Source organism: Heloderma suspectum, chromosome 1 (genome assembly GCF_057233095.1).
Source record: "Heloderma suspectum isolate Gila_16-S chromosome 1, 16-S_ref, whole genome shotgun sequence".
Classification (NCBI taxonomy): domain Eukaryota; kingdom Metazoa; phylum Chordata; class Lepidosauria; order Squamata; family Helodermatidae; genus Heloderma; species Heloderma suspectum.
In genome coordinates, this window is record NC_139458.1 from 139881531 (window position 1) to 139894913 (window position 13383).

Sequence of the window (13383 nt, forward strand, 5' to 3'; positions counted from 1 at the left end):
AAGACAGTTTGGAAGCTGCAGCTGGTGCAGAACACGGCAGCTCGCCTGATTAAAGGCAGCTGCCGGCGTGATCACATCACTCCGATGCTGAAGGAGTTGCACTGGTTACCAGTTGTTTTCCAGGCCAAATTCAAGGTGTTGGTTTTGACCTTTAAAACCCTATATGGTTCCGGCCCAGCCTTTCTCAAGGAGTGCCTCCAGCAACACCAGACAGGCCGCTCAACAAGATCAGCCTCGGATGGCCTTCTGTCTGTCCCATCAGCCAGGACAGCTAGGCTGGTGAGGACGAGGGAGAGGGCCTTTTCTGTGGTGGCCCCCACTCTGTGGAACTCCCTCCCTAGGGAACTCCGCCATGCCCCCTCTTTAATGAGCTTCTGCCATGCATTAAAAATGTGGTTGTTCAGGCAGGCATTTGGGGTGGGTTAGGGTATTCTTAGAAATATGATGTGGAATTTTAACGTGGAATTTTATTGTTTTAAACTGTTGTATTGTACATTGCCTGGAGTGGCCAGGTGACCAGCCAGATGGGCAATTAAGAAATTTAATTAATAAATAAAATTAAGCAGACATGTAGAATTTAGCTAAACTTGCATACTTCTGGTATTACACCTTGTAGGTCTAGAAGAGGAGGGGGCAGCTTGCAATACCATATTGGGAGACCAGGAATTTGTGTGGGTGCTAGAGGGTTTTTGTCCAAATCACTGAGAAGACCCATTTAAATTCTCCCCGGCTTCCAAGCTTTTGGTAGACACTTGCTACGTTTGTTCTACACAAACCAGGGGAACAACATGGTCAAAGTAAGACACTTCTGCATACCTCACTGATTTCTATTGGTGTCTCAAGTATATGGTTTGATTCCAGTGGGTGTTTATATTGCTAAATAATGCTCCAGACATTTAAACAAAATGGTTGAGGATTTTAGGGTTCCATACAGTGCAGCAGCCTTCTTCCCTGACCTGGTGTCTCCCCAAATGTATTGGACTACATCTCCCAGCTGGTTGAGGGATGCTGGGAATTGTAATCCAACACATATGGAGGGCACATACAAACCCTTTGTGGTAGAGAGCAGCAACTAAAAGCAGGACAGGGCTAAATCTCTGCATATGACAGGGCAGTTAGCAGGCATGATTGTTTTGCTGGCCATATAGTCCATGGAAGCACATGGAGAACAGAAATCTGTGAGACTATCTAAGAAAGGTGCATGCGGCATGTGCGCACACTTTGTTCTCTTTATAATCCACTAAAATTTGAACCAGCCTTGGTTAAACCTAATTTTTAATAGGGGCCCTATTTCTGAATTAAGGAGTGGAAGGGGCAGCAGTCCTTGGCTCCATCCCATGCCTCACTCCTACGTGACATCAAATATAAGCAAAAGTCTCTTTAGCCCTATTTCAGTGTGAACAACAGTAGAGAGGCTTTGTCAGTTCTCCCCTTATTATGCACTGTAGCTCTGACTCCAGTGCGCAGGAAACAAGTGAGCCACTGAGGCACTTAAGCAGGGAAGAACACTGATAGAGCCTCATCTGCCAGGAACGTGGGTAGTGTGTGTGTGGATTAAACAGAATTTTGCCTGTGGGCTTCTCCACGTGGGGCTTTTATCCTGCGATTGAGATAGGTTACTCATGGAAGTTTGCGGGTCCTTTACATGACATCAACCTCCAGCGTCTCTCCCATGCTTTCCGATAATTTCTGTGTCTTTATTTGAAACTGAAATAATGAGGTAATAAAAAGAAGCAGTTTGAATTTGTGTAAAGAGGAAGTGGCACTATAACAACAGCGCCATCTGGTGGCTGTATAATAAAGCATATAGAACTTTCTGATAAAGCCAGTCCTCCAAAAAAAAAACCCAGGAAGTGTGTGGGAAGGAGACCACCTTAATCCCACAAAGAATCTGGAAGCAGAAGCCCCAGTAAAGTTGCAGGATAAAAAACCTGATGTGGAGAAGCCCTGCGTCTCACTTCAGGTAGGAGAAAGCATCTGAGGTGAATGACAGGAGGCTCCTTAGGGTTGGGGCTTTGCTGGGAACCACATGGGAAGCTGATGGAGACCCTGTACCTCTGGATTCCTATCTCTTCTAGACAGGGAGAAGGTTTTCGGTGCTAACAGGCTAGGACAGAGAGAGGTACCATGAGGAAATAACGCCTGGAAGCATTAACAGTTTGTATACAACTTCCAGAGGGGTAGCTGTGTTTGTTATTTTTGCTGCAACAGATTAAGAGTCTTGTGGCACCTTAAAGGCTAACACATTTATTATGACATGAGCTTTATTGGAGTCAGATGAAATGGACTCTAGTCCATGAAAGCATTTGCCATAAAAAAGTGGTGTCCTGTAAGGTGCTGCCAAGCCGTTTGCATCTGATCTGGATCAGAGTGTTGCAGGAGGGGGAAAGTCTCCCATCGCTTGCAGACTTGCACGGGTGCTACATCAGCAATAGGCTGATGGATCTTGGGTGCCTTCAGCAAAGTCACTGCTGCTGCTGCCTTGGCATGTGTCTTTTCTATGCCCTGTAGCACCCCCACCCCATGCTAATCTCCCTGCTTTTGTGCACAGAGCGACCCGGAGCTGGTGCAATGGAAGAAGGAGCTGCGTGACGCCTACCAGGAAGCTCAGCAGCTGCTGCAGAGGGTGCCCAAAATGAAGCATAAGCCACGTTCTCCGGTGGTGGAGCTGAGCAAGGTCCCACTGATCCAGCGCAGCAGCAGCAGCACCAACGGTCTCTGACCCTCCTTGACGTCCTCTCCCATCCTTAATTTATTCGGCTGGGTTTGTCCACCGCCCCCACCCTCTCTCCTGTCTCTCTTTGCTGATCGTTGTGACGTCCACGCCAACCCCCGGGGGTATTGTAGTGAGGGGGTGGGGCATCCAGAAGGTGTGGGACAGGCTTCCCCCATTCCCCCTCCCCCCGCCCCCCAGCAGGTGGGGATTGATAACCATGTAAGGGAAAGGAGCCTGGTTGGTAAGGTGGATAAGAGTCTGCCCATCCCCCGCTAAAACAAGGCTGGGATTAAGGCCCTGCCTCTACCTAGGACCAACAGAACGAGATGTTCTGAGGTGTGCCCTGCATCCCAAGCACCTCCTCTTTCCTCCCTGTAGTGCCAAACATGTGCTAGCGCACTGATGAGGAGCATCACAGAGCCTGCTAGCTTTGGCCTTGTCCCCCATGGAGTGAGTGTGTGGCAGGCCCATCCTTTGAGTTAGTCCCGTTAATGCTAGCAGGGATGAAGAGGAATCTGCGTGACAATCTGAATCCCAGCCCTTTGGCCTTCTGGCGCCAGGCTCTGACAAGGGTTCTGCAGCAGATCCTGGCGAAGGAGTGCTCTGGCTCTGGCAGGGAGAGTGCATTTTTCACTGCCTCTGCCTTTTGCTCAAAGAGTAGTGGCTAGGCAGCCATTGTGCCATAAGCATCCCTTTCAGGATTGGCTGGGTTTCCATTCTAAGGGGTGACAAGGAATTGCCTTGAAACTATTACCCACCAACAAAAATTTCTAATGAAAATGAAGGCTTCCTCCTGTCGTCTTCCCTTTCCTGAGTTCAGGTCCTTAATCCTTACCTACACCGTCTTGTCCCGCTAGCTGCCAGTCCAAATCTGAAAATCCTGACCCGGGGTGGTCGCTGCTCCTGCAGCAGCCTTAGGAGTCGCGATCCTCTCCCTGCGCTCTTCTGCCATCCCAGGCTTGAACAGGCATTCTCAATCAACGGTGCCAAATTTCAAGATGGTTTTTGTGCCTGTCCCAGTTGGCCCAGCGGAGAGTGTAAAGTTGTACTCCCTGTGACCCCCGGCCAGATCTGGGCAAGTTCCTTGCATTTGACTTACCCAGACTGTACTATTGCCTCTGACGCGTCTCCTCGGGGTAGGGGGAGAACTGCCTCTGCTCTTCTGTCTCCGCTGCCAAAACCCATCCTGCTTTGCTGTGGAAAAAGGGAGGGGCAGCAGATTTCATGCCAAAAGAGATTCTGAGCTGCCTGTGCCAATTCCCATGTGTCTGAAGGATTTTGTAAATATCTCTATGCCAAGGGGCCAGGCTGAGTTTGAAAAGCTGGGCCCACTCTTCCCCTCCTTTACAGTATGCCTTGTATGAAGAGCGTTGCCCCTACCCCCAACAGTGTTATGGTTTCTCCCACAGGATGGTGAGAAATCTCAGGTTGAATTAACCCTGTGTCCCTGCTCCCCCTTCCATTCGCAGTTAGCAGAGGGGCTGGGGTGGATGGCTTTCGGTTGGGGATCAGCTCTCATCCCCATGGTCTCATGCCCCAAGCGCATGCGATTGCCTCTGCTGCATGCCCCGCCACCCCCATGTGATGAGTTTTGCCTGTTCTGCCACCTAAATGCCCACATTCTTTCCAAGGTGATTGACCCTGGAAGGGGAGAGGTGGAACGAAGCCCCTTTCCTGCAGTGTTTGTAAATATTGATCTCTGGTTTGTCTCTCTGGGTTATTATTATGGATTTTTTGCCGATTTTTGAATGTGATTTTAATGAGTGGGATAAAGACTGTTTTTATAATAAAAAAATCCAAAACCCACAACTGCAGAAAATATAGGCTCTTCTGTGGTCTTCATTAGCGGTGCGCATAAAACAAGTCACTGACGTACATTTAAGCCTCCGTATGAAGCTGCCTTACTTATATTCAGACCATTTGAAGCCCAGCATTGTCTATTCTGACTGGCAGACTGGCTCTCCAAGAATTTAGTCAAGGGCCTTTCCCAGCCAGTCCTGAGACTATTTAGACTGGAGATTTTTGAATCCAGGACCATATGCATGCAATGAAATGTGTTCTGCCACAAAGCTGTCGGGTGTTCATTTTGCCCCCTCCTTTCTGCAGAGAGAATGGTCGTCAGTGTGGGAGTCTGTGCTAGGAAGCGTGTGTGTGTGTGCTTGCCTACATGTGCCCCCTCCCGTGAGATAGGGGTTGTGCCTACGGAGGGTGAGGGTTGAAGAATGGTCTGTTCCATGTTCTTGGAGAGTCTGTCCAAAGAAAGTTTTTATCTTATTGTAACAAATGCTGCCCAGAAAAGTGCTGTCATCCATTCTCTGTCTCTAACCCTACTGGCTGTCTTTCACCATCAGACAGGAAGGACACTTGACAGGCAGTATAGTTATGGGTGGAGATACGCGACAACTTGGAATATTGATTAGAACAATAATCTCTGGTCCCCTGCAGGGGATCAAGAAAGGAATTTTCTCAAAGTCAAGTAGACTTCTTAGTGCCCTTTGATGCAATTGTTCCCGTTTCTTGGGCAAACGATACTATGAGTGAAGACTTCCTAGCTGTCATGGAGAAGAGAGAGATTATTGTTCAAGGGGAATCGTTAGTGCCCTGCTTCAGACCTTCTTCTACCAATAAATATTTCACAGCATACCAAATAGAAAATCTAATTGGGTTCAGTTTTATTGTATTGAAAGACCTACTTACCTTGGAAAGTGAGAGATGCGAGGCGCTTAAGCCACGGGTGGTTCAAAAAAAGGTCCTGTGCGGGAGGTGTTCAGTGGAAGCATGCTAATAGCATATGTTAGGTACTGCATAATTTTGGTGTCAGTAGCGTAATACCTATCTGTATATGATAGATTTCCCCTTCATGGATCACTGCCTTGTTGTGGCGAAGGGGCTTGTGTAACTCAGTGAAGCCATAAGCTATGCCGTGCAGGGCCACCCAAGACGGACAGGTCATGGTGGAGAGTTCTGACAAAATGTGGTCCACTGGAGAAGGAAATGGCAACCCACTCCAGTATTCTTGCCAAGAAAACCCCATGGAACGTATCACAAGGCTAAAAGAGATGACGCCGGAAGATGAGCCCCTCAGGTCGGAAGGTGTCCAATATACTACTGGCGAAGAGCAGAGGGTATTTCCAAGTAGCACCAGAAAGAGTGAAGCGGCTGGGCCAAAGCCGAAAGGACACTCAGCTGTGGATGTGTCTGGTGGTGAAAAGAAAGTCCGATGCTGTAAAGAACAATATTGTTTAGGAACCTGAAATGTAAGATCAATGAATCAAGGTAAGCTGGAGGTGGTCAAACATGAGATGGCAAGATTGAACATCGACATCTTGGGAATCAGCGAACTAAAATGGACAAGCATGGGCGAATTTAATTCAGGTGACCATTATATCTACTACTGTGGGCAAGAATCCCTTAGAAGAAATGGAGTCGCACTCACAGTCAATAAAAGGGTGGGAAAAGCAGTACTGGGGTACAATCTCAAAAACAACAGAATGATCTCAGTACGAATCCAAGGCAAATCATTCAACATCACAGTAATTCAAGTCTTTGCCCCAACCAGTGAGGCCGAAGAAGCTGAGGTTGATCGGTTTTATAACACCTTCTAGAACTAACACCAAAAAAAGATGTCCTCTTCATCATAGGGGATTGGAATGCTAAAGCAGGAAGTCAAGAAATCACTGGGATAACATGCAAGCATGGCCTTGGTGTACAAAATGAAGCAGGACAAAGGCTAATAGAGTTTTGCCAAGAGAACACGCTGATCATAGCAAACACTCTTTTCCAACAGCACAAGAGGCGACTCTACACATGGACATCACCAGATGGTCAATATTGAAATCAGATGGATTATGTCCTTTGCAGCCAAAGATGGAGAAGCTCTATACAGTCAGTAAAAACAAGACCTGGAAATGACTGTGGCTCAGATCATGAGCTTCTTATTGCAAAATTTCGGCTTAAATTGAAGAACGTAGGGAAAACCACTAAACCATTCTGGTATGACCTAAATCATATCCCTTATGAATATACAGTGGAGGTGACGAATAAATTTAAGGGATTAAACCTGATAGACAGAGTGCCTGAGGAACTATGGACAGAGGTCCGTAACATTGTTCAGGAGGCAGCAACTCAATCCATCCCAAAGAAAAAGAAATGCAAGAAAGCCAAGTGGCTGTCTGATGAGGCTTTACAAGTAGCTGAGGAAAGAAGGGAAGTGAAAACAAAGGGCGAAAGGGGAAGATATACCCAACTGAATGCAGAGTTCCAGAGAATAGCAAAGAGAGACAAGAAGGCCTTCTTAAATGAACAATGCAAAGAAATCGAGGAAAACAATAGAATGGGAAAGACTAGAGATCTCTTCAAGAAAATCGGAGATCTCAAGGGAACGTTTTGTGCAAAGACGGGCATGATCAAGGACAAAGAAGGCAGGGACCTAACAGAAGCAGATGAGATTAAGAAGAGGTGGAAAGAATACACAGAAGAACTATACAGGAAAGATCTTAATGTCCCTGATAGCCATGATAGTGCGGTCACTGAACTTGAGCCAGACATCCTAGAGAGTGAAGTCAAGTGGGCCTTAGGAAGCATTAGTAATAACAAAGCTAGCGGAGATGACAGTATTCCAGCTGAGCTATGCTGTTAAAGTGCTGCACTCAATATGCCAACAAATGTGGAACACTCAACAGTGGCCACAAGACTGGAAAAGGTCAGTTTACATTCCAATTCCAAAGAAGGGCAATGCCAAAGAGTGCTCAAACTACTGTACAATTGCGCTCATTTCACATGCCAGCAAGGTTATGCTCAAAGTCCTACAAGCTAGGCTTCAGCAGTATGTGAACCGAGAACTACCGGAAGTACAAGCTGGGTTCCGAAGAGGCAGAGGAACTAGAGATCAAATTGCCAACATTCGCTGGATCGTGGAGAATTCCAGAAAAACGTCTATTTCTGCTTCATTGACTACGCTAAAGCCTTTGATTGTGTGGATCACAACAAACTGTGGAAAATTCTTAAAGAAATGGGAGTACCAGACCACCTTACCTGTCTCCTGAGAAACCTGTACGAGGGTCAAGAAGCAACAGTAAGAACTGGCCACGGAACAACCGATTGGTTCAAAATTGGGAAAGGAGTACGACAAGGCTGCATATCGTCGCCCTGCTTATTTAACTTATATGCAGAGTACATCATGAGAAATGCCGGGTTGGATGAATCACAGGTCGGAATTAAGATCGCCGGGAGAATTATCAACAACCTCAGATACGCAGATGATACCACCCTAATGGCAGAAAGTGAAGAGGATCTAAAGAGACTCTTGTTGAGGGTGAAAGTGGAGAGTGCAAAAGCTGGTTTGAAACTCAACATTAAAAAAACAAAGGTCATGGCATCTGGCCCCATCACTTCCTGGCATATAGAAGGGGAAGAAATGGAAGCAGTGACAGATTTTATTTTCTTGGGCTCCAAGATCACCGCAGACGGTGACTGTAGCCATGAAATTAAAATACGCTTGCTCCTTGGGAGGAAAGCTATGGCAAACCTAGACAGCATAGTAAGAAGCAGAGACATCACCTTGCTGACAAAGGTCCACATAATCAAAGCTATGGTTTTCCCAGTAGCAACGTATGGCTGTGAGAGCTGGACTATAAGGAAGGCTGAGCACTGAAGAATCGATGCTTTCGAACTGTGGTGCTGGAGAAGACTTTTACGAGTCCCCTGGACTGCAAGGAGGCCAAATCAGTCCATCCTAAAGGAAATCAACCCTGACTGTTCATTGGAAGGACAGATACTGAAGCTCAAATATTTTGACCACCAAATGCGAAGAGAAAAGTCACAGGAAAAGACCCTGATACTGGGAAGGATTGAAGGCAAAAGGAGAAGGGGACGGCAGAGGATGAGATGCCTAGATAGCATCACGGATGCAATGAATATGAACTTGAGCACACTCCGGGAGAGAGCGGAGGACAGGAAGGCCTGGCGTGCTATGGTCCATGGGGTCACGAAGAGTCGGACACGACTTAACGACTGAACAACATACGATAGATTTGGGGTGGAGGGGAGAGGTATGCTACTGTTTGCTTCATAAACTCTGGTTGGATGCACATTCTTTTGCACAGGTGCATAAAACCTCCCAAATATTTTTTTAATGGAAAAACAAAGTGGCTTCTGGGAGAGGGGGAAGAAATGGAGCACTCGTTGTGAATTATATCACAAACGATATACAATAGGTGCCCATGACAATATGATGCAAGAAAACAGATAATCTCTAACCAGGGCCTGCCCAAACAGCTGCTGTTTGTGATGTAAGATGTTCCTTAAGATCCCTTGAGAGGCTGGAAATGCAAATCCTGGGTCATGCGCAACAACCATCAACAAAGCAGTGCATGAGCAGAGTTGCACCCCAGCATCTTCTGCAGCATTGCAACAGATCCTGGAGTGTACCACTCAAATCGTTTTCATGAGCTTCCAGTGCCACTGGGTGGTGACCCAAGCACTATCGCCCAGCATCCTCTCTGATACTACAAAGGATGTTCAGGCACATTCTTGACATGTATTGAATGCTCGGTGGCTGCTGCATGTGAGCAGAATTGTACTACAACCTTCTCTGATATTCCAAGGGATCTTGGGGTGCAGAGCTCCTGGATCACATGCTATAGGTATTAACTCCATTGCATTAGTTAAAAGTTGCACTCAAGTATCCTCTTACATTTACATTTTAAAGATCCATGGGGGACATTACTTGGAGTGTGTGCTGTTTCACTGCTAGCTGCTATGCATGATCCCAGAGGTGTTGCATGCCAGTGTTCTCTGCAGCAGCCCAAAAGAACCTGATACCCACCTGTGGGATCAACCTCTTCCTTCAACCACCTTTGAGTGAAGTATAAGCACTGCCTCTAAAAATATAGAAAGGGAAAAATGGAAAATGGAACTAAGAAACACATTCATTACACCATCTACAGGTGAATACAGCTCAAGTGATGAGCCTGCTGTGATTCATGCTCATCCCCATTTTGAACAGTCATCCAAGCTGAATCGAGCCTAGGAGCAACTGGCTCTTCTTGTTTCTTGCAGAAGTTGGCTGTGTAGAATGTGACTGGCTGTTCTTCAAGATAATCATGGAGCCATCTCCACTCAGTTGGCTGTGCAGAGTGTACTGATTGACTGAGGGTTGTGACTCACCATCCCCAACCCTGCCCAAGTAATGTTTGAGGGGGAAATATCTGCTTTAAAAGTGTTGCTGAATAAACTTTTACAGTGCAATCCTATACATATCTATTCAGAAGTAAGCCTCACTGAGTTCAATGGGACTTACTTCCAGATGAGTAAGTATACTTGCTGAGGGAGGTATGAAGTCTTCTAGATATGAAGTTGAAAAATCAGTCACAAACCATGCATACAGAGAATGAGCAGTATATTACACACATTAAAAATGCACACCACAAACAATCCGACACAATGAAAAAGTATTCAAGAGGCAAGACAGAGCCAAAATCAAAATAACAGATTAAATGACACACTGTTCCATGAAAAAGGACAATTCCAAAAAGATAAATGAAGTAAAAATATTTCCTAAAGGTGACTGCTGCTTGATAGTGGACCAATTTGGCAGTCCAGAGAAAGAATGGACCTTCGCCTAAAACTTTACTCATGAGTAGATTGGATGCATACTCAAGCTGGAACATGCATTGGTAAAAACAACACTAAAGTTTGCAGGGTTGTTTTTTTGCAAAACCATAAAATAAAAACCATTGATACTTAATTTCTTGTGCTTTCCTTTGAAGGATATTCCTCTTGATAATGAAAAAATATGAAATGTGTACTTTGTAGTTTCAAGAACAGGGAGTGCAGAACACAGAGATGAGAGAGAGAGAGAGAGAACAAGGAACCACCTTAGTCTTGGGAGAACGGAATGCAATCCAGTCTCAGAGGCTTGGTAGATACAAAGTCAATTACACACAGCCTCCTAACTGAACATGGCTGCTCAGCAGAACCAACATACTACCTAACAGAGACATAAACCCACAGACTAGGCCACACAACAAACACAGATACTAATTCTGTCCCTATTTCCATGCAGGCAATGCTAGTACAGATCCTAATAACATCCCTTGTATATCGGGCTCATTCACCTGCTCGTGCTCCAACACCCATGCGATCACCTGCAAACAAAGCCCTTCTCCTGTCCTTTAGGACAGGGGTGCACAAATCTTTTGTCTCCAAGGGATACTAGTTTGTGGGTGGGGTGCATGCACACACATGTGCACAAATATGCACACGAACACACACATATATGCATATCCCAGAAATCTGATACAGATCATTCTTTCTTCACTGCTAGCAGCAAGAGAGAACGAACAATCTGTGTGAGAATCATTGTGGGAGGGAGTGAAGAGCTTCCACTCTCTCTCCTAGAGATCCTGATACAGGCCAGTCTTTGAAAGAGTGACCTGTATTAGGGCTGGGGAAGGGAATTTAGTGGGGGGGGGGATCAGAGCACCCTTGGGGAGTACAATTAAGTCCTGGGGGGTGGGTTCAGATTGTGCACCCCTGCTATAGATCAAGCAGGGTAGTCTCTATGCAACAGAATGGGCACAAATCTCACATAAAAAGGACAGCCTTCTGAAACCAGTGAGAACATTTCTGCTAGCCTCGCTTCAGGAAAAAGTTTTGAAAAGGAGACTCCAGCATGAAATAGTTAAACTAGAATCTATCAGCAAATTCAGTTTTATTCTATGTGGATTTAATTTGAACTGTTGTTCGTTTTCTCTCTCTCACACACACACACACACACACTCTATAGGTGTTCAATTAGCATAGCATAGTAAATAAGTTATTTATACCCTGCTCTTCTGTCCATAGGACACTCAAAGAAAAACAAAAGAACATGTATATCAAAAAGCAAAAATACACGTTAAAACAGTACCAGAAGTAAGCTGCATAGCAAGATAGATAGCATTGTTTCCAGTGTCAGCTTGTGAGTGCATCATTCTGTTATCTTACATATTTGGGCACTGCACAGAAATAATAGAGACCTACTACTAGCCCTTGAATTCTATAGCCATTTGGACCCATTGTTTACATTTCTCTCCCTCTGCAACTATGTGTATGTATATATAATCTGCCAACTGAGGATAATATTTCATACATCTGATGTAGTGGGCTCTAGTCCATGAAAGCTTATGCCACAATAAATCAGTTAAGTCTTAAAGGTGCCACAAGACACTTTGTTGTTTGTTGCTGTACACCACAGCCTCAATGAACTTGGCAAAAACTAGGCACAGCTGGGCAGGAGTTGAATTCTAGAGCTGGAAGGCTTTTCTCTTCAGAAGTGTCCTTGATGATGACAGTCACGTTTCTCCTTTTTCTGAGTAGGGCTCTACCTTTACTAGCTGCACACTGAAACAGAAATGCGGACAGGTGCAGCTTTGCACAGTCTGAAGGAAGCAGTGCAACAGAGAAAATGTCACTGGCACGTTTCGGTCAACCTTGTGCCTGTTAAAAACCACAGGAGCCCTCCCCTGCCAAAAATGGAGGGAAAGACAGGTTTTCTTATGGGCCAGGGCTGTGGGGGTATATGATTGGAGATGGGGGCTTTATTTGTCAGAGAGGACATTTCTCAACTCTGAGATATTTGCTGACCTAACACATTCCAAAAGGGCTGGCTTGCTTCCACTCATGAACACCTCCTTCCTGTTTTAAGGTGCCTCTTCACTTCCTGTGCTACATTTTTCTAGGCCTGGTCATGGGAGGCCTGTCGTTTACTAGAGGAAGCTACTTCTTTTCAGGTTTAATTGGGTGCCAACTTCTCTGTCCATTCAACCAAGCAACACATCCGCCAGGTAGAGTTTGCATCAGGACTGCTCTTACCTGTAGGCCTGAGCTGGCTGAGACGGGGCAGAGTAGGCCCAGGATGAGAAAACCTGCCCTTCTCAAAAGCCATCTGACAGCAAACCAGTGAGCTGCAAGTGATCCATTACTGCAGCCTTCCCCAACCTGGTGCAGTCCAGAGGTGATGGACTAAACCTCCTATAATCCCCAGCCAGCATAGTCATTTTGGCTGGAGATTATGGGAGTTGTAGTTGAACACCTCTGGACAGCACCAGGTTGAGGAAGGCTGCCAGTGCAATCCTATCCATGTCTACTCAGAAGTAAATCTTATTGCATTCAATGGGACTTACCTTGGTTACGGAATTACATTTACCCTTGCATAGTTAGACTTACTTCTGTGTAAAAATGGATAGGATTACGCTGTTAGAGGAGCCTCCCCATCCCAGATAATTTTGGCTTGAAAGACACAAACAGGAAATAACCATTCTAAATAAAAAGTGCTGGATGATCCATATATAGGCTTGTAGGAGGAGCAGAGCGAAATTTCTAGAATGAGAGGTGCTAGGTTCAAGCCTGGCTGGAATTCACACATCCGGATTGTGGCTGCTTGGGGTGGGAGAGTGGATGAGAGGCGCTCTGGACATGCTCAGGAGCACTCTTTTATTGATCCATCCATGTTCCACAGCTGAGCCCTGACGGGGCAAACAACTTCGGAGGCTCAACCAAGGTTCAAATGAAACTCCAGGTTTCAGTTTGTCCCTCCCCGTGTAATTGTAAGAAATTCTTCTTGCTCTGAAGGAGCTATGGAAGGTGCCAGTGGCATAAGGGTCTACGCCTGCCTTCCCACAGAA

General features: G+C 45.9%; 1 protein-coding gene across 1 annotated transcript in view; it reads left to right on the forward strand.

Moving 5' to 3' along the window:
- GRK2 (G protein-coupled receptor kinase 2) overlaps positions 1-4023 on the forward strand; it is a 41918-nt gene extending 37895 nt beyond the window's left edge. The window contains exon 21 of the mRNA XM_084803839.1: positions 2552-4023. Coding sequence (XP_084659965.1) covers positions 2552-2722 — 171 coding nt within the window. The 3' untranslated portion in view covers positions 2723-4023. The remainder of the gene's footprint in view (positions 1-2551) is intronic.
- Positions 4024-13383: the final 9360 nt, after the last annotated feature.